The following is a 20,423-nucleotide window of genomic DNA, read 5'->3' on the forward strand; positions in this document are numbered from 1 at the left end:
TCACAGAAGATAGGATCTGAGGCAAGATGTTATGTGTCAACTGCAGGCCAGGGTCCGGCTTACAAAGGATGCTTGATGCGGTCAAATGTCAGCCATTTTAATTCAGGGACACGAATGATTTATCAGTCAAAAAACGTGTAGAAGCAGAGGCAAAAACAGTAACAAAAGAACCAAAACCCCAGTAAGAACCAAAAACAAACCAAAACAAAGCCGAAGCTTGTGTCTCTGAGCTATGACTCCCTTTAGCAGTGACCCCTTAGGTGAAGTGACCAGGGTGCCAGCTGCTGTGCCCATTTCCTAATGCCTTCACTTTGGAGCCTCTGTGGGACCTTTGCCTTATCAGGTACACCTCAGATCTGGGGGAGGAGTCCTTTGGAAACAAAACTGAAGCCAGGTTTCACTGCCATGGCCCCTGCAGGAGGACCTTGCATTTTACATCCTCCTTTGAAGGTAGGCTTGGATTCCACGGCCTGTCCTGTTGTTAATGTTCCCAAGGGGTCCAGGTGCTTGGCTGTAACTCTGGAGGAGAGCATGAAGCTGGGTACAGTGGTCGCAAGGGCGGGAGACTCATAGAGGCTTTGGAAGATGGAAATTCCTATGGCTTTGGAGTGAGTACAAAAGGCCTCTGCCTGCCCTTACAGCCTCATCCCCACACTCGTAGGGACAGACAACCTAGGGGCTTGCTTCCTGGCCCAGCAGAGGCTTTCTGAAACCTTGTTAACTCCGTACTGACTTGGTGCTGCAGGAAAAGGAAGGGACAGCAGGCTGGATACCCCTTTTCTCTCCTACGCACTCTTCCATGGTTAAACAATCGGTACCATCCTCGAGCTGTGCCCAGACACCTGGGGGAAATCTGGCCATCGACTATTCATTCTTCTGTCCCTGGGTCCTAAATTCCTGAATCCTGAGGACATGGGAGTAGCATGCTAATAAAAGAACAGATGAGTTGTGCGGCGGCTCAACTAAATGGCAGCAGCCCAGCAGGGCGCTGCGATGTTGTATTTCCTGTCTGGAGCTCACTCCAAGATCAGTTTTCTACTGAGGGGTCTCTTACCCACAGCCTGAGAGCATGCTGGGAACTATCAGCTCTGTAATTCCCAAACCATGCTGGCACTCTCAGATTGTGAGTGTAAATGATTGTAAAAAGAAGGCAAAGACAGGAGGGAAGAGGAGAGAAAAGCATCTTTTAAATTCTGTTTTACAAACAAACTCCTACCTAGCGGCAAGTGGATTCCAGCCACAGCCAGTCGGAACCTCGGGCCAAAGACAGGCCAGAAGAGCACACTGCTGCAGAGCTGGTCCCTCTCTGCCTGTCCCCCAGCCACTCAGCACCAGATACACTTTGGTAATTCTGTCTGCTGGCTTCTGATCAAATACATCTATCAGCTCCTTCCTCCTGGATTGCCTCTTCTGTAACTGACAGAATAAGCTAAGCACGGACATATAGATATGGAAATGCAGGATCTTTTTTTTTTTTCTTTTTAACCACAGTTTAAAAAAAAATTAAAAAAAAAAATCAAAAACACCCCCCCAAAACACACACACACACAAAAACAAAAACAATCTCCCCCAAACAAAACCCCCAAAATCAAAAATAAAAATCCAAAACAAAAAAACAAAACAAACAAACAAACAAAAAAAAAACACAATCTTTGGAACAAAAGAATTAAAGGCAGAAATTTAAAGGAAAAATACATATTCAAAGAACATAGTGAGGTATAAAAAGTATTCTCTTTTTGTTTGTTTTCCTCTTCATCTTGCTATAGAGTCCTCTACTAGTAATATTGCAATAGCCAGGCCTCATGAACTGGGGGCTGTCCCATCTGCAGGGGTCTCACGTCACTTCAGTAGGGGGCAAATCGGCTGTAGCCACCTCGGTACAAGCTCGCCTGTAGTGATTAGAGACAGAAGAACAATTGAAAGGAGATGAGAGAAGACTTAGAAATGCAGCAGCACGTCCTGAGAAAGGGTCAGTCACCACCCCTCGGGCAGGGCAGCCAGCAGTAGGGCAGCACAGTAGCCTACTCCATGGTTCCATGACTAGGTAGAAAAGGCAGACCTGGTATAGTTTCCAACCAATTTTACAAAGAGAAATCCTGCAGGACATTTGTGATGCTATTAGTGTCCTGAGGGGAACTGGACCACTAAACTTCCTTCTCATATGTGACCTGTAAGAGTGTGTGATTTCCGACTTCTCCTTGGCAGAGGTGGTCACATCCTGTGTTTGAGATGATGCTACATTTAAACCTAAGTCAGTCTTCCAACCAACGAAAGAGATCTCCTCTATAATCTATGAAATACAGTTGTCTCAATATCCATGGGGCACTGATTCAAGAAATGCCCAGGGTTGCCCAAACTCAGCAAGTCTAGTCTTTTGTTAGAAAGGTTAGTGGGCATGTATCACCAGACACATCCTCTGCAAATGACTCATCTCTATAGTACATGAAAGGCCCAACAGAAGGTTAAGTGCTCTGTAAACTGCTGTCATATTGTACTGTTTGGAGACTAATGGGGGAATGAATCTGCATGGATGTGTTCAATGGTGATTATCTTTCCCTGATATTGTGGTTGGGTCTGTGAGTGTGAGGTGCAGATGTACATGCTACCCTGGTGTTTCCTCACCTTTACCAACTGACTTGCTTGGCTTTCTTATTTCTTTTCATGTAAACCTTCCCAGGAATCTTACCCTGGGTCTTTCTTTCGGTGTAGGGGATTTATTGTTTAGCATGAAATAAAGCAGGTGTCATTATGGAGTGGCCTGCCCTTGTATTTAAGAATCCCAGCCAGCAGTAAAGGCATCTAAGCCAAATCCAAGAGGGCTAGAGTGAGAACATTATTCCCCTGGATTATTGTAGACATACTCTATGTACTTCTACAGTTCCCTACAACTGCCACTAGAAACTGCCTCTGCAGTGTTTATAGCACGAGTCCCAGAAGGCAGGGGACAACAGGGACATAGTTAGGCATCAGGAATTAAAACTGAATAGACTACTGTGAAAACTGGACACCTTAACATTCCCAAGCCTTTGCAACCATCAAGAAAACTATGTTACTAGCATGCACCCGACACTGGAACCCATTCCCTTCATCCTCTCCTAAATGATGTCATTACCTGGGGAAGACTGTCACCATCAATCCCTTCCTTCTCATGGCCTTTCTGACATACAGGTAAAGAAAGTAACAGAAACTCCAGGAGCCTCACATGGTAATGGATTAAATGACAATGTGTCACTTCCCCAGATCTCTCAAAGTTTGTGTGTACAAGCTGGGAGTAACATGATTTAAGAAAAATGGTATACAGGTGGGTTGCGGTGATGCACACCTTTAATCCCAGCACTCAGGAGACAGAGGCAGGCGATCTCTGTGAGTTCCAGGCCAGCCTGGGCTACAGAGTAAGTTCCAGGACAACCAGAGCTGTTACACAGGGAAACCCTGTCTCAAAAAAAAAAAAAAAAGAGGGGGGAGGAGGAGGAGAAGAAGAAAGGTCTATAAACTTACCACAGCGCCAACTCCATAGCTGGCGGCAGGGGCGAGGGCATGGTAGGGGTCAGCTGTGTATACCCTGCCGTAACTAGAAAAGAGAAGCACAGTCAAATGGAGAAAGGCAAGTGCTACTGAAACTGAAGGCCCTGTGTTGCAGACTTGGACTCTTAGGAGGAAAATGGCAGATGGAAAAAGCCTTCCTATCTCGGTCCCCGGATGCAGTAACTGGGAACCTTGATGTACTTCTCTAAAATGGCAAAGAAGGGGTGAGAGGAGGAAGAAGACGATGGGCTGTGATCACAGCTGAAGAGACAGAACAAGGGTAAGGACAGGAAGAGGCTAGGCCTGGGTGCTGGCGTGCCAGGAGGCTCAGGGACTAAGGGCAGCTCTAAAATGGTGAGAGAGGAAGGGGGATGCTGCAGCTGGCACGGTGCTCAGGGCACCAAAGAGCCTGCTTGCCCTGGCTCTGTACATACCCGTCGCTGTAAGCGGCTGCAGCGGCTGCAGCAGCTGTGGCTGCGGTTGCAGTAGCAGGCTGTGCATATCTGTAGGCTGCATATCCACCCTACAGGAGAGAAGAGAACTGACTTTACAGCTACCTCTCCCCAGACAGACACCCCACCCCAGACAGACACTCCCGTGGAGACACAAGGACAGACACAAACACAGACACACATGGGAAGGGATGTTTCAAACTGCACCAGTCTGCATGTTCCTCCTGCGGTACGAAATCAAGTTTCAGCCAATGTTGGAATTTGCTTTCCAATTTGTGACAGTAAGAAAAATAAAGTACACAAATACTACCTAGTAATGTTAAGAAATACAGACAGGATTTTGAATCCTACTTCACAGTGTTTTCTGGAACTCCTGATAGGGAAAATATTCATGGTATGTTGGGAGAAGTCTGAGTCTACATGCATATAACAGAGCTAAAGAGTTAAAATCTATAATACTTGGGTGTCAAGTTCAGATTCTCTGTCCTGGGATTGGCTGATTACTAGAGAATGCAGCAGGTCACAGGAAAGTCTGACCCAGAGCTTGGATGCATCTTGCCTAGCAGGTCTGTGGAGAGTAACCCGGAGAAGGGAGGGCCAAGAGGACCAGGTATGAGAGCACTGCCTGTGAGCTAACCCAGCCTGGCACCTGCAAAGACTGTGGCTTTAAAAACTGAATGTCTGACCCTAGTTCTCTGCAGAAGACTGTTACCACCAGTCCACATCCCAGGGAAATCAGATCACAAGTGGCTTAGGAGTGCCAGCTCTGATGAAGCCAGACAGACATACCTCTTTATCATTTAACTGCTTATTTTTTTCCCTTCTAGAAGGACTCAAGGACAGTCATGTAATGTAATCAGGGCTCTTGAAACAGGCCCTGATAAGACTCATTTCACTTAGCCTTCTACAATTCAAATACTTTATCTAAATATAATTCAGATACACATTTCCTTATTTTTTTCTTTTTTTGTGGTGGGGTGGGGGTGTTTTAAGACAGGGTTCCTCTGTGTAGCCCTGGCCGTCCTGGAACTCACTCCACAGACCAGGCTGGCCTTGACTCCAGAGATCTGCCCGCCTCTGCCTCCCGAGTGCTGGGATTAAAGGCCACCACCTCTCTGCCAGATACACATCTTTTAACTTCTGTCCTTTGACTATCAAAAATAGATGTTCAGTTGGTCAAACTGGCTCAGTTGTGAATGATAAAATGTGTTTGTTCCTGTAGACAGTTCATATCTCATGACAGCTGAAGTATCCCATTTTCTTCGTCCTACAAATGTTCATTTTTTGCTAACTTTACAAGAGAGACCTCACATTTACTCACCCCACCCTCCATTGTTTAGGGCTGTAAAGATGTGTGTGTGTGTGTGTGTGTGTGTGTGTGTGTGTGTGTGTGTGTTGGAGACAAGGTCTCTCTATGTAGCCTAGGCTGTCTGGGAACTTGAATTCACAGACCTCTGCCCTGAGTGCTGGGACTAAAGGTGTGGACCACCACTACCCAGTACTACTTCTTTCTCTTTTCCTTCTAGCTTCTTTCTTTCTACTTTTTGAGACAGAGTTTCTCTGTGTAGTCCTGGCTGTCCTAGAACTTGCTTTGTAGACCAGGCTGGCCTCAAACTCACAGAAATCCACCTGCCTCTGACTCCTGGGACTAAGGGTGTGCATCACCACCACCAGGCTAAAGTATTTTCTAATGAGATCCTTGGTCTTCTCTGGCATTCTGCCTAGCAGCTCTGGCCGGCTTCTTTGACTCCTGATGAATCTCATTTGGGGACTACATATAATTTTGTGAATGTCTAAGCTTCCTCTAGCAAAGCACCAGGAGGGAGCATCCATCCTGCTCTCCGAGTCTATGCTGTAAGACGTCACTGTCAGCAGCTCCAAATACATTTCTCCAGTCCAGTGGCTTTTGGCTGCTCTGCGACACACCTCTGCTATCACTCCTTGCGTAGGTGTCCATAGGGATAATCCGAGTCACCATTACAAAACCCTAGCAGTGACATGACCTAGGTGGGAATGTGGCAGGAAGCAACCTTGTGACTTTGAGCCATGTCTATCTACTGGGAGAGCAGGCTGGACCACCTGGGCAACACCTCACATCTAGCTCCACAGGGCTTGTTCCAGACCTTCTTTACCTTAGTTCTTAAGCCTCCAAAGAGGACATGGAATGGTGAAAGCATTGGTTAGAGAAGACAAAGCTCTTGGTTATAGTTCATCTCTATCTGGGCCACAAAGGCTCAGCTGTTCATGCTGTTTCGGTATGCTTCCATTTGTTTAGATCAGAAGCTGAATCTTTAGTGAAACTTCTTTGTAACAAGGGTAATTTAGCACTATGTGCTTGGTCTCTTTAGCATTCCTTCAAACACCAAAACAATCTATAAATTTAGAAAGCTAAGATATCAAAGTTTGACCAGTGCTTAGCTAGGTCGTACATTTATAGACTAAGGGGGGGGGGTTCTCCCTGAAAGTACAGCTTCAGACCAGATCCCTGGGAGCTCCGAGTTGTGGCTGTTAACCAGGAGGAAGGGCTCCTAAGCTAGGCAACCGACAGCAATGTTTTCCTCAGTGGCTGAGGTCCTTCCCACTGGGAGGAAGTGGGCCTTCTCTGTCTGCAGTATTTGCTCCCACGAGTGGACTCTGACTTTGGGGTTTGACTGATGAAGCTCTCTGGGGTTCAAGTGCAGGATGGGATGAAACATTTTATAGGTACTGACGGGCTTGGGAGAATATTAGCAATAAGAAAAACTACATTAATGCTTTTGAAAAGCTGATGATCTTTCAGCAGTTCCTGAGAAGCCATTTAAAGGAGGGCTGTGTGTGGGCTGGAGAGGTAGTACTTTACCAAAGCAACGCCGTCATTCACCAATACCCAAGGAAGAGTGCACTGCACATCAGGAAACCAATCCTTTCAGCTCTTACATCTTACTCCGAAGTCTTTCTGCTATTGCTTAAATTGGGTATCTACAGAACATTACACAAAACTCAGGACAGAGTCTACAAACACAACTCATTTAACTGTGTTCTAGGTTTCAGAGTGTACAAAGGGCTAAGATTTTTTTCCCCCAGACTTTAACCAGAAAATTTGAAGGTTTTTATAGACCATGAGAGCAAAGTGCAGTTTGAAACACCAAGGTTTTCATTACTGTTTCTTAAAATTTTCAAGAAGAACAAGGTGGGAAGAAGGAGAAGGGGGCTCAGGCGTGGGGTGGGGTGGCGCCACATTAATATTAATCACATTAAAACTGAGCATGCCGACATCCGGAGCTAAAACAACAGCAAAACCACCACGTCCAGACTGGCACTGGCTAACTCTATCTATCCCAGCATTCTCTTGGGACAGCGGTTTGCCCTAGGCTCTACCACAAGCTCGGTGAAGTACACAGCCTCAATTACTAGAGCGTGCAGCCACAACGACCTGGTATTACGGAAACAGTCAGTCACCACTTGAGTTAACATTCCATACCCTAACAACTGGCCCCTCCCCAGCCCAAAGGAGGAGTAAATCTTGCCCACCCGAGCCCTGGCCCATACCACAATGTTAATAATTATAACAAGCAGTAACCCATCTGTTATATCAGAGAAGGGAACAGAGACTCCACTGAGAGATTTAGAGTGAGATGTTAACATTTCTTCAGCTGACTGCACAAACAAACAAACAAAAAAAAAAAGGAGAAATAATTCATTTGGAGATATGAAGTCATGAATAGCTGATGTGTATTGCTTTAACCATGCACTGATGCAAAACTGAAGCAACCATTAATAAAAATTAAAAAGGACATATGTATTTACACACAATCAGACCTGTTTGATCTGAAGCAGTTTGCAGATTCTATCTGTGTGTGATTTGAAATAAAACAAAAAATGGGGATTAGCATGGCCACAGCACACCATAGTGTAGGAGGGCACACACAGACGGCTTCTGGAACTCTAAGAGCTGCCTACGTTTGGCCTGGCTAAGCCTGGTTCAAATACATACATCTCCTTGAAAAATAGTTAATTTTCTTCATAACCTTTCTAAATAATGCCCAGTGTTCCCAATCTGGTGGCCCAATTCCACACCACTGTGCTATTCAACCTGCCTGGCTCTGGTACTAGAACTCAGCCCCAACCCACAGAGCTCCCCCAGCTGCTTACTTTCTGGGAGCAACTGCACCTTCTTATCTAGCATTCTTCCAAGGTTTCTCTTGCTTTTCAGAGTTTTTGTTTTCTCAATTATCTGTCCTATCTTTGCTTCCATTTCCAGCTTTTCAAAGCCAAGTGCTGCTGCTTTAAGCCCCTCTGCTAAGGACTTTCCGAAGTGTTAAAGGAAAGTCTGTCTCCCCCAGCCCAGTGTCACCTCTCGGAGATCTGATACTCTTCTTCACTGAATCAACTCTGTACCACTGGGACTCTTCTGTACCATTTCTGCAGCTTTGTTGGAAACAAAACAGATTCTAACCACTGCTCCCCTGCACGTGACCCTTGTCTGCACATCTACAGATTTTTATCTTGTCTTGATTTTAACCTTGCCTTTAATTTTATTGCATTTTTGCTTTAGGTTTACATTAAAACAGGACTTTGGTGAGCATGTGATGTCAAGACACCTTCTCTCTACCTGAAAGACAATGACATGTGACACCGAGGAGGAAAGTGTTTAGTTCAAGACCAGCAGACAAATGAAAGCTTGTTATCCCCATGTGGTGTGCAGATGGACAGAGCAAGGCAAGTGTGTACATGTGTGTGCGTGTGTGTATAGGGGACTAGCAGGTATGGTTAGTCTCACCACCAAGGGTCTAATGTTTGGCCTTTAACCATTGGTTTTGGCCATAGGTGATCCTAGTGGCCTCTTTCCACACCCCACCTGAGAGCCACAGCCTAAACAGTGAGTTCTCATGCAGACATGGCACAGACTTGAATACAAAATTTTTAATTTTTGCTCTAGATGGACAGGTTGATCTACTATGAAAGGCGTCATTTAAAAGTTCTAGCTCATGATTACTTAAATTTGAGACTAAGGAGAGATTACTATGATCAACTTGATTATCTTTGACTTACATGATAGATGAGAGATGGTCTTTTGAATTAAATCTTTCAAATACTTTATTATTCCACATCTCTCCAAATTAGTTCATTTCTAAAACATCACTGGGTTACATGAAATTACTGGGTTATTAAGTAATGGACTCTTTTTCTTCTCCTAGCATCAAGCTGCCTGAAAACTCTCTAACGAGCATGCCAATCCCAACACTCACCGATCTCATTTGGTGAAAGGAAAGAGGGCACAGGAAGCTACAAGTCCAGTGTGTCCAGACCTGTAGAAACTTCATGCCTCTGCAGCAGCACAGGCCATCTCTGCCTAGGATTTCGGCTCAACATGGGACAGAGACAGGAGGAAGCCTCGAATGGGCAGACTTCTGCCTCCTCCCTTTTTGACAATTCTTTCAGTTAGTGCCCTCAGCTGATAAGATCTCCAATACAAAAGACTAGTTTAAATAAATAGCACAGGCAAATGTGACTGACAGGCTGAAAGAGGCAGCAGTGATGGGATAGTGCACGTGATCTGGGTAGATGTGTGTTGAGAGAACTGGAAGGCTCATTTTGAAGGAAGTGCCATGATGTGTGGATGCGATGTGTGCACTGCTGAGGTAGCAGGGCTTAGATCACACGCTCACAAGTCTTGATTGTCCAAAAAAGCCTCTGTTCCCATCTCTAACGTGGAGCTGGAATGGTTAGTATAATTCAATTTTTTCACTGCAATCCACAATCTGATTGATTGGCAGGTCACACTGGCACTCCTACCTGAGGTATTTTAGCGCTAATGATTGGTTCCTGTAAGACTATTCTATAACAGAACACAGGAAGAGCAGTTCAAAAACACAGCTGTGGAAGGAAAACAATCATACAAAGAGCCCACCATGGGCTGCCAGCCTTTTCTTTCCTTTGGATGCAAGCATGCTTTTCACAGGTAGAATCAGGAGCAGTTGTTAGCCCACTAAAAGGGTGAATTAGGGTAAAGTACGGCTTTTTCTACTGGGAAAAAAGGGGACAGCGGGGATGGGGAGTGGGCATACATCTATCCTGGAAGAGCCAGCCTCTTTACAAATAGAGGACATGACAGCTAGATCATCTCCAGACACAAGTGAGCCCTGAGGAAGCAGAAGGGCTAGCAGGAACCGCTCACTCGGAAAGCAGAATAGGGAAGAGGATTTCCAAAGTAAAGCCAGCACCAAGGCACCATGGCTCCTCCTGATGTCTTCTGCTCATGCTCTGTCTGGCCAGAGTACCTTCTACACACTGAATCCTGCACTCATCCTACTCTAGTGCACTTCTGAGGAAACCAGATCTAAAGGTGCACTGATAAGTTTCCAGAGTTAGGAAAATGTACAGAGAAAAGCAGAACAAACTCAAAGCGAACAGTCATTTTTGCTTGTGATTTTAGGCCTTCTTGGCTCCCTCACACTCAGACATTGGTCAACAGCCACAGCCTGGAGAAGATACTGCAGTCCTGGTTTCACCAGAGGGCTCGGATGTGGTCTCAGCACTAGCGAGCAACTTGCCCTCCTAGCAACCCTGACTCAGATGGGGGGAAGAAAGGACAGCAGACAGGCCAGTGCATTAGCAAGGGCCCCGGGAAGGGTGCTGCTGCAGGGAAGGGAAGGGTGCAGAAGGGAAGCTGCTGGATTTCTTGCTTGACTTCTGTAGATTATTCATTTAGATGAAAAACTAAAAACAAAAACAAACAAAAGAGACGTCCATAAGAACATTCTCTTAATGAAAAAATCATCTCTCATTACGATGTGAAAATGTAAAATAAGGAAGTAGAGAGCCTCAAATAAGTATTTAGTTGGTCGGTTGAAGGTAAAAAGTGGCAAAACCAGAATAGAAAGAGGATATAGTTTAGAAAAATCTGGGTGGTGGTGGTACATGTTTTTAATCCCAGCACTTGGGAGGCAGAGGCAAATGGGTCTCTGAGAATTCAAGGCCAGCTTGGTCTACAGAGTGAGTTCCAAAGACAGTCAGGGTTACACAGAGAAACCCTGTCTCAAAAAAACAACAAGAACAACAAAAAAACAAAAAACTCCCCCCCAAAAAACAACAACCTAACCCCCTAAAACAAACAAACAAACAAATAACAAAACCCTCAGTTGAGGAAATAATTCAAATGGAAAGCCTGCTCTACCACAGCAGGCTCCAAAAAAGTAAGTAATATGAAGCTGAGTTTCATGAGAATATGGAGGATGTACATGCTAACGTCACATGTAAATATGCACATTCAGAAATGTGTAATCTGCCCAGTCCTCAACTGTGAACACAGGGGGAATGTTACTTCTTGAAAATTTGCTGAGCAAGTGTTAGATTTTAATTAAAGTACAAAGAGATAATGAAATACAGACCAGGCGGTCTTTATGCTTAGTTGTGAAATTTTGGTAATCACAATCTGAGAGATGGATCAATGAATCATGACTAAGGTTTCTTTACTAGGTACACTTTGAAGGCCTACTCTGAATAGCACATGTGTAGACTTAGCATGCTCCACTGACTTGGCCTTCTAAATGGCAGCATCAATGGCCTCAAGGACTAGAGGGGCGAGGGTACTGAGAGCATCTTCCAGGACGCTGACCCACCTATAGAGTCACTTCCTGCTGCTGCTGCTGCTGCTGCCTCTTTTTCCTAAAGTTGTCTTAATGATTTGGGTCAGTGGACTACGCTGGCATTCAGAAAAAGACCATCTGGAAGGCTCTTAACAACGGTCTTCAACACTCAAAAGCTTTTCCTGTGTCAGCTCCATCTCTTTGTCCATCTTTTAAGTAGTATGTGACCAACAAATCATGGAACTTCATCTCCAGCTAGATGGAAGATGGATTCAGTGTCACTGTGGTTGGTGGAATTGGCAGACCTTTGCTGTGGGATGTTCTGTTTGATGTGGTTAAAGACTAGATAGTTATAATTTCCTCACTTATAATAAATGATAAATTAGATATAAAACCTTAGACTCACAAATATAAGATAGGATATCTTCTTTAATATTGTAACTGTAATTCTTGCTTGATAATTGTTTTATTTTCTGAAATTTTACTATATAAAAGTTAAAACCTTGCTTAAAAAAAAAAAGGGGAAGTGCTGTGGGATGTTCTGTATGTCAAATGTGTTGCTCTGATTGGTTAAAATAAATAAAGTACTGATTGGCCAGTAGCCAGGCAGGAAGGATAAGGTAGGTGGGACAAGGAAGAGGAGAAGGCTGGGAACAGGAAGGCTGAGGGGAGCGACTGCCAGCCGCAGCCATGACAAGATGTAAGGTACTGGTAAGCCACAGCCACGTGGCAAAGTAGAGACTAACAGAAATGGGCTAAATATAAGAGTAAGAGCTAGACAATGGTAGGCCTGAGCTAATGGCCAAGCAGTTTAAATAATATAAGTGTCCGTATGATTATTTCATACATGGGTTATGGGACCGCGGGGGCTTGGTGGTACCTGGAGAGAAGCTCTCCAACTACAGACTTTCACCACACTTGAATGGCTGTAAGAGTCCAGGCTATGAAGTACGCTCCTCAGTTTCCCCGGCTGACTCCTAAGAAACAGACCCACTGGCTGTGGTCTTCCAGGCAGATGGGTTTTAAACTAAGTATCTGAGATCCTCTAGTCACTACACGATCCTCAGAATTATCAGCTCCTTGATGGCACTTTCCCAAGTTTACGTTCTTTACCTCATGTCAAATTAGGAAGCACACATTTGGGAAAGCTGATTGCCATTTACATACACCAAAGCCCTAATGCTCTGAAGACGGTGTGAGATGAAAGAAAGGCACCAAGGGAGCAAGCTGGTGTCAGGCTACCCTCGTGCTGCTGTGCGTTTTGTAGATGATATGCAGCAATAGGGCTTTAGCCTGCCAGTCATCTCAGATGGTAAGAGATGCCCAGAACACTCTCGGGCACAGGGAAGGGGAAGAATATGTCCAGTAGGCTGACCCCAGCAACCGTCATGAGACCCAAAGGCTTAGTTTTGGCACCCAGGGGCAAGCGCAGTGGCAGAGAAGCATGCTTGCATTCTTAAAATATATAATATATATATCCACAAGGAAAAAGGAAAACAAAACTTAAATTAAATTATAATTTTTTAAAAGGAAAACAAAACAAAACAAAAATAAAAACAAAACAAACTAAAGAAACAGGAAAAAAAAGGCTGGCTTGTCAGGGGATGGGGTCAAAAAGGCCCCGGTGTGTACTTACATAGAGGTCAGCACCGTAAAATCCGTCCTGGTAAACCACACTGCAGAAATCCACACAAAAACAAAAACAAAAAACAAAAGAACAGAAACACATTCCGGTTATTGAGGACGGCAGCATGCACATGCGCTACACAGGCAGGTGATGTATGAATGTGACCTGGACATGGGGCCGCGGCAAGCTGGTGACAGAGATGTGCCAAGTGCACACGTGCGTTCCACGGCTCCAGGACATGCAAGGAGAGCTAAGGGTCTGCAAAACTAGACCGAGCACCTGGACACTGGGTAACTCAGACTAATGAAATAAACAGTGCTCCTGGCAGGCAGGGCCTCATGTAGTTGTCTGAGGGCTGCTGGGTTGGACAAATCAACTTTAAAATCTGGACTTTTAAATGGAAGTGTGTCCTAGGAGAATGCTGTTCTTTAAAAGTGTACAAAGGGTAGGGATGATGAGGGGCTTAACTTCATGAAGAGAGTGAACAAAATGAATTCCATTAGTCAGAACCTATGTGCGAAGTGTGTTTTAAATGATGCTTAATAGTGTATTTTCATTTCATATTTTTGAAGTAAAGTGTAGATTTTTCCTGTTATCCATACATCACCTGCTTTTCACCCTGCACATTAGACATGCGATAAGATTTGGCTGATCACACAAGCATGCAAAGTATTATTATTCAGCATTTTTGAGAACCAATGCAACACCTTGGAAAAACAAGTCAATCAATTCTGACCAAAGTAAACAGAGAAATGTAATTAAAAAAAAAAAAAAACAAACAAAAAACCGAAAGAACAAAACAACCAAAAATACCCACAATGCATTGCTTTCACAAGCAGAGGTAATGAGCTCAAGGTTAAGGTGATTGGTCCAAGAATTGAAAGGTGCAGTGGGATCCCAGATAGTAACAATATAATCCAGAGTGGGAAGGAGCAACTGGAAGATTTTGAGGGTTCTTTCTTAATAGAGCATTTAAAGAATTCTGAAAAATACAATTGGTGACTGAAGTTCTGGGCCTGACTAGGCCTGTCCTACTGATTTCAAACAGTGAAATGGAGGAAGCTGCTGGCAGGGCTCCCTCTCCTATTTGGTAATGAGCTTTGCCAAGTAGGCAATATTAGTTTTTTTAAACATAAATCTGGAGCACCACTATACTGTTATTCTTAAAATGTAGACTTTTCTCCAGCCTTATGAAGTGCTTTTGTATACACAGATTTCCCCCAAAACGCTATTTTGGGAGCAGAAGACATAAACAGTGGTAGAGAGAAGACAAAGTTCATCTTCACATTTGTCAGGTCAAGACTTGGCTGTTTAATAAATTTTTAAAAATCTGTTTTTGTTTAGTCAGCTAAATACAATGGATAATTTCTTTTTTCAGCTATAATGAATGAGCTAACAAGCAGGGCCACTGAGTCTGATATCTACAAGTTGCAAGGTCATGCCCTGCAATGCATCGAGTGCTAGGCCTCTGTTTGGTGCTGCAGAAAAAGCAGGTTATACTTGCTTCAGTCTGCACTTGCAACTGAGTCTGCAATCAGGTGAATCTGCCGCTCCACTGCATTCTCACCAAAGACCTGGTGGAGAAGGTTGATGACTGGCCAGCATGGGGGCCAAGTGGTGAATTAGTCTTCCTCAATGTCAGTAAGGGGCACAGCAAAGACTACAACACAGTCCTTCTATAAAGAGTGGTGTCATTCAAAACAAGGGAACCACTCAGGGTCAGTATTCACTTGAACTCTAGATTCTGGCAATCCCTGTACCGTGCCGTTAAGAGGCCAGAGCACAGTGTCCAACAAGGCTGAAAGCAACTCTAGGCCATTCATTCCCCATGAAATATTGGACTTATTCCTTGCCATCTTCCATGTAAACAGATGGTATAGTTAATAAAAAAGAATACAAGGGAAATTAGTGTTCAATGCAATGCACAGAAACTGACATGACCAGACATAAAGGGAAGAGTCGTTGAAGCAAATCTACACCTGACACAGACTCACTAGAGAATGGTTAAGTTCGGTCAGTACACTGAACAGGAGTGAACTCAGCTACTTTGTGAAGTAGCTCAGGAAATCACAAAATAGGGAGTTCCATGTTTCTCTGGGCACTCTCTCCCTGCAAATGCGACAGTAAATGCTTTTTGGGTTGAAATGGAGACACATCATGAGCAGTTTTCCTAGTTTGCAAAAGATTCACTTCAGGTTTCACTCAAGTATTTCTTGATGAAACAAAGTTGTATCTTTAATTAATTTTTTAAAAAAAGAGATGTCAGAGGTTGAAGGTCAAAGGTCAAGTTGAGACAAAAAAGGATAAAATTAAAAGCAAGTCATGGCAGAAGATGGAGATGATGGAATGCATGGGATTTAATTATCTATAAATTGCAAATGAAAGTTATTCTCTGAAGCAGTTCCCTTGCAGTGTCTTGGAGTCTGCCCACTTCAGCATGCATACTTGCCTTGTCTAATAAAAATGCTTTAATTCTGTGGCATGGAGGACTCCTAATGGTATGTCCATTGGTCTATGAATGAATGAATGTTAAATTAGTATACTTCCTGGTGAAGCCAACTATGCTATCAGAAAGGGACATGCTATCTTCCTTTATGTTTTAACTAAAAAGCAGCTATTAGGCTTTTCTGCAGCTATTTATATTTCTCCAGAATATAGGAAAAAAAAAAAACCAATAACAACAACAACAACAACAAAAAAAACCACTGTCATAGGCAGAGAAAAGATGAAGAGAAATGTCAAATCTTTTAAGAGAGAAAGTCCTTGGCACAACTGAATTAGAGAAGTTCACTTTATATAAAAATATACATTAGGCTGACCCGGATAACAACTAAAAGCCAATCTGCCATCTTCCCTCCTTCTCCCCATTCAAAAACAGAGGATTTAGTTGTTGCTATGGAATCTTTCCACTGCATGAGACACCCTCGGCAGCAAACTGAAGGCGAGGGTGCTCTGCCACTCCAGCTACAGCTGGCTTCCTCCTGCTGCTCCCTCTCTCCCTCCATTCAATTGGACTTGGTTCATCTTTGAATTCACCTCTTTCAATCTGTTTCCTACAAAGAAAGCAAATCCATTGTGGGTAACTAGCTTTGCTGCTCACTCCCCAGGCAGTGAAACCATGGGGTGAGCGCATGTGCTGGCCTCAGCCCCCACACGGGGTGGTGAGATGGGGTGAGCACAGCAGACACAGTCTGGCACTAAAATCTCCAGCTCCTTTCTCAGTTCTCTGCAGTAGTGTTAATCCACACTCGTGCGCTGCTGAGTGAACTCCATGCCAACACGCTGCTAGCAAACACAAGATGGCTCTGGCTACTGTCTTAAGCCATCACCATGAAGGCTTAAGGTGGCCAAAATGAGGGTTTGTACAATGAATTGACCCTTGGTCACATTTCTGTGTTTTGGTTCTTGCCCTCCATCCATTAATTTGCAAATATTTATACAGCATCTAAATGCTGTCCAGTGACATCCTAGAAATCAGAGAGGTCCAGAGCACTCTTTCTTCCCTTCTTTTTTTAATCCAATTGCTCATTATAAATGGTGATTTTGGAATCTAATGCTTACCCTGGATAGGCGGGGATGGCTGTTGGAGGTACCGCTCTGACTGCACCATACACTGTCCGCCCTCTGCCCCTCAGATGGGCTCCTCTGAACGCGGCTGCCGTGGTGGCTGCAGTTGGGTAAGGGAAGCCAGGAACTAAAGGGAGACCCAAAATATGACAGAAATTTCAACTTGCATTCAGGAGCTGGTATAAAACCAGACTGAGAATCAATTACGGAAAAGGTAGGAAGATGGGCACCAAATTTTTCCTGAAAAGATAGCAAGCATACTTATTAATATCTCCTGACTCTGGGGTTTTGGGGGGAGAAGTGGAAAGAGAGACACAAGACGACTAAGCAATGATTCCATGTCTCACTCATCCCAAATCTTGATTTACTCTGGTCCTTCCAGGTTTTCCAGTCATAATACATGCTGATAAGAAACTCTTATCAGAAGCAGCTCACCTCAATAAGATGTACAACTTTTACTTTCTGTTGGTGGTTTAAATCAGATTAATATAAATTCTTGAACTGGCTAACTAATTATCCCTCAAAAGCAATGTTCTTTATGTATTTTTACATGGTATTCATCTCCAAGGTAAACAATAGTTTTTAGAGAATTCATTTGTCAATTTCATTTCTCTAATAAATAAATAAATAAATAAATAAATAAATAAATAAATAAATAAATAAATGTTTTTCAAGACAGTTTCTCTGTGTATCTCTGGCTGTCCTAGAACTCTCTCTGTAGACCAGGCTGGCCTTGAACTCAGAGATTCACCTGCCTCTGCCTCTGCCTCCCTAGTGCTGGGACTAAAAGCATGCACCATCACTGTCCAGTCATCTCTGAAATATTAACCTTCCCAGCCAACCTGTATCCTTTAACGAGGCAGACATTTTCTAAAGGCCGGTTCTAAGTGTGTTTTGCTCTGGAAGTCATGCAGAAAACACCTCACTCTGCTGAATCCAGGTTAGTTACACCTGTTGCCAGGGGAAAGGGCCCAGGTCAAAGTGACTCTAGAGACAGTGCAGAGTAGTTACTGACACTGGATCTGTGCTAAGTGGCACTCCATGGGAGGAGTGTTTGTGCGGGGTTGGGGGAGTAGGCTTGAGTAGTGCAGTCTATACATCCTTGTATCTTCTGATTTCCTCATGACCGAATACAGAAAGGATATTTACATGGTCACCCTCTGTAGAGTGTACAGTGATTTTTGTTTTATGGAAGCTTCTAGTGTGAGTCACACAGAACAGGGCACTGAGGTATCTATTACTCTCTCAAGAATGTTTTGTTTCAGCCGGGTGGTGGTGGTGCACGCCTTTAATCCCAGCACTACAAGGCAAAGGCAGGTGGATCTCTGTGAGTTCGAGGCCAGCCTCATCTACAAAGTGAGTTCCAGGACAGCCAGGGTTGTTATATAAAGAAACCCTGTCTTGAAAAACAAACAAACAAAAGAATGGTTCTTTTGTCAGTTCTATATCATGCTAGGAGAAGAAAAACAGACCAATCCAACCTATCAGTGGCAACAGTCAAAACTCATGCCAGGCCAGTGTTGGCTACTTACTGATTAGAGGAATGTAAGTGTTGATGCCTCCTCTTCCTGACAGGGGTACGGCTGCCTCATTGCCTAGGGATACATCAGCTTGAAAGCTGGATGCTAGGTGCATAAAAAATAGAAATGTGAAAAGGTGACAGAGACATAGGCAAATGAAGAGCACAGATGTCATTAAGTAGCAGAAAGGGAAGCAGTGCAACACTACCTGCATATAATTCAGGGCCATACACAGCTCCAACTACTGGGCTTAATTTCCAGCCTGAAACAGAAAAAGAAGACTGTGAACGTTTTAAGACTATGTGAAGACAGGTGTGAATGCTGCATGTCAAGATGGCTCCAGGCATCTCTGGGCTGTTTTTCCTCCCTAAGTTAGAGTTTATAGGAAAGGGCAATGGTATCATCTTTAAGCAGCATCACTGAGGGGATAAGGGCTTGGGCAGGTAGTAGGCAGGGGTGCACGGAGTGAGGATTGGGAAGATAGAGGGGTTGTCCAGATCAGATTTCTGTGGTTCATCTGTGGGGGTTGGCTTGATTATTAACTGATGCAGGAGAGCTGAGCCTACTGTGGGTGGCATCATTCCCTGGGCAGGTGGTCCTGTGTTATATAGCTAAGCCTGAGCTTTTCAGTGACCCAGCAAGCAGTGTTCCTCCACAGTTTCTGTTTGAGAGCTGCCCTGACTTCCCTTAATGATAAAAATGTGACCCCAAAGTTGCTTTTAGTCTGAGTGTTTTATCACAGAAACAGACTATAACTAGAACAGAGAAAGAAAATGGAGAGAGGAAGATGGAGGGGGAAGGAGAAATGGAAGAGGAAACAGAAAAACCGTGGGGTTTGGCAGACTGTGCTCAGAACTGTACCCAGATGACCTGCTCTGAGCTTAGAAGAGGAAAGAAATCTCAACGCCTATCATTTGGTAGCACACTACAACACTTCCTTATACAGTACTTTCCCTAGAGGCTTCAGTAAGGTGTCCTCAGACTGAATTCAAATGTGACCTAGAACTTGATGGCACATTCAGTTATATCATGCAAGTTTTGTGGGTGAATGGAAATCCCCTTTCATAATAAAAACTGGGGTTCACTAAGTAGAAAGGGAAAGATAGGCAGTAATAAAATTCGAACTCCATTCCTGTCTTCTGTGAACGGCTTCAGAGGTTTTAATTTATAACAAATACATTTAATGAATAGATTACTAGACTCTGAAGGATACCACATTGCTGTCAAATGTAAGTTCAAAATTCAGAAATGTTGAGTTTCCAAATAATACTATGTTGGGAGAAAATTTTATTTTTTTATATACTTATAGGAGAAATATGGCAAGTATTTTGTTTGTAAGCAAGGAATATATGCTATTTCCTCTAGTAGTGAGTAGAACTCTACATAAAAACTTAAGTATCTACTGACGTTTCTATATAAGCAACACACTGCATTTATTTTCCAGAGGAGGTTGGTCACTGATTTTTCTCCCTAGTCATTGTCAATGCTACACTATAAATATAGGATGGAGAGAGGGAAAGGCTACTTCTACTGAAATTATAGATTTTCCTTTCTGTTTTACATTTACCCTGTGCGCGTGCATGTGAAGCAGTCAGAGGACAACTCACATGCGCTGGTTTTCTCCACTCACCATGCATGTGTGTCGGCCAAACTCAGGTCATTAGGCTTAGAGGGAAGCATCTTTACTTACTGGGCCCTATGTAGTCCAGGATGTGTGCTCTGACACTCATCACCCTCCTGTCTTAGCCTTCCCAGTGCCAGAATACAGGTGTGAGCCACCACTGTCTGGCTGAAGTAACTGTCTCTCAATCCAATCCATTATTCTGATAAAAATGCTCACGAGGGCCAACAAGATAGTTCAGTGAGTAAAAGCATTCGCCACCATGCCTGTTTGATCCCTGGGACCCACAAGGTGAAAGGAGAGAACAGACTTACATAGGTCTGAGGGGGTCTGTACATATACATCTACCTACGCACATACATACACACCTCTCAAAATGAATACAATGCTTATGTGGGTACTCATGCACAAATTCGTTTCTCCCCAGAGCTGGAGTTCTAGGTACTTCAGAGCTACTTGACAGGAGTGTGGGGAATTGAACTTGGGTCCTCTGCAACTATGGGCTCTTAACTTGAGCTGTACTTCAGCCCTAAGTTCTGTACT

The 20,423-nt window shown here is 43.9% G+C and overlaps 1 protein-coding gene across 21 annotated transcripts in view; it reads right to left on the bottom strand.

Annotated features, from left to right (window-relative positions):
- Window positions 1–1,648: 1,648 nt before the first annotated feature.
- Window positions 1,649–20,423, bottom strand: part of Rbfox2 (RNA binding fox-1 homolog 2) — a 241,269-nt gene continuing 222,494 nt past the window's right edge. For 7 of the 21 annotated variants that reach the window (XM_036208106.1, XM_036208096.1, XM_036208105.1 and 4 more), the window contains 8 exons: window positions 18,468–18,521; window positions 18,272–18,364; window positions 16,734–16,878; window positions 13,182–13,221; window positions 7,776–7,807; window positions 3,960–4,048; window positions 3,499–3,571; window positions 1,649–1,889 (listed from right to left, as the gene is read on the bottom strand). In XM_036208106.1, coding sequence (XP_036063999.1) covers window positions 1,835–1,889; window positions 3,499–3,571; window positions 3,960–4,048; window positions 7,776–7,807; window positions 13,182–13,221; window positions 16,734–16,878; window positions 18,272–18,364; window positions 18,468–18,521 — 581 coding nt within the window. In that variant the 3' untranslated portion in view covers window positions 1,649–1,834. Of the gene's footprint in view, window positions 1,890–3,498; window positions 3,572–3,959; window positions 4,049–7,775; window positions 7,808–9,752; window positions 9,796–13,181; window positions 13,222–15,621; window positions 15,685–16,733; window positions 16,879–18,271; window positions 18,365–18,467; window positions 18,522–20,423 lie in introns of those variants that run through there. The other 14 variants (XM_036208108.1, XM_036208098.1, XM_036208097.1 and 11 more) reach the window with 9 other exon arrangements.

Source organism: Onychomys torridus, chromosome 16 (genome assembly GCF_903995425.1).
Source record: "Onychomys torridus chromosome 16, mOncTor1.1, whole genome shotgun sequence".
In the NCBI taxonomy this organism is placed as follows: Eukaryota; Metazoa; Chordata; class Mammalia; order Rodentia; family Cricetidae; genus Onychomys; species Onychomys torridus.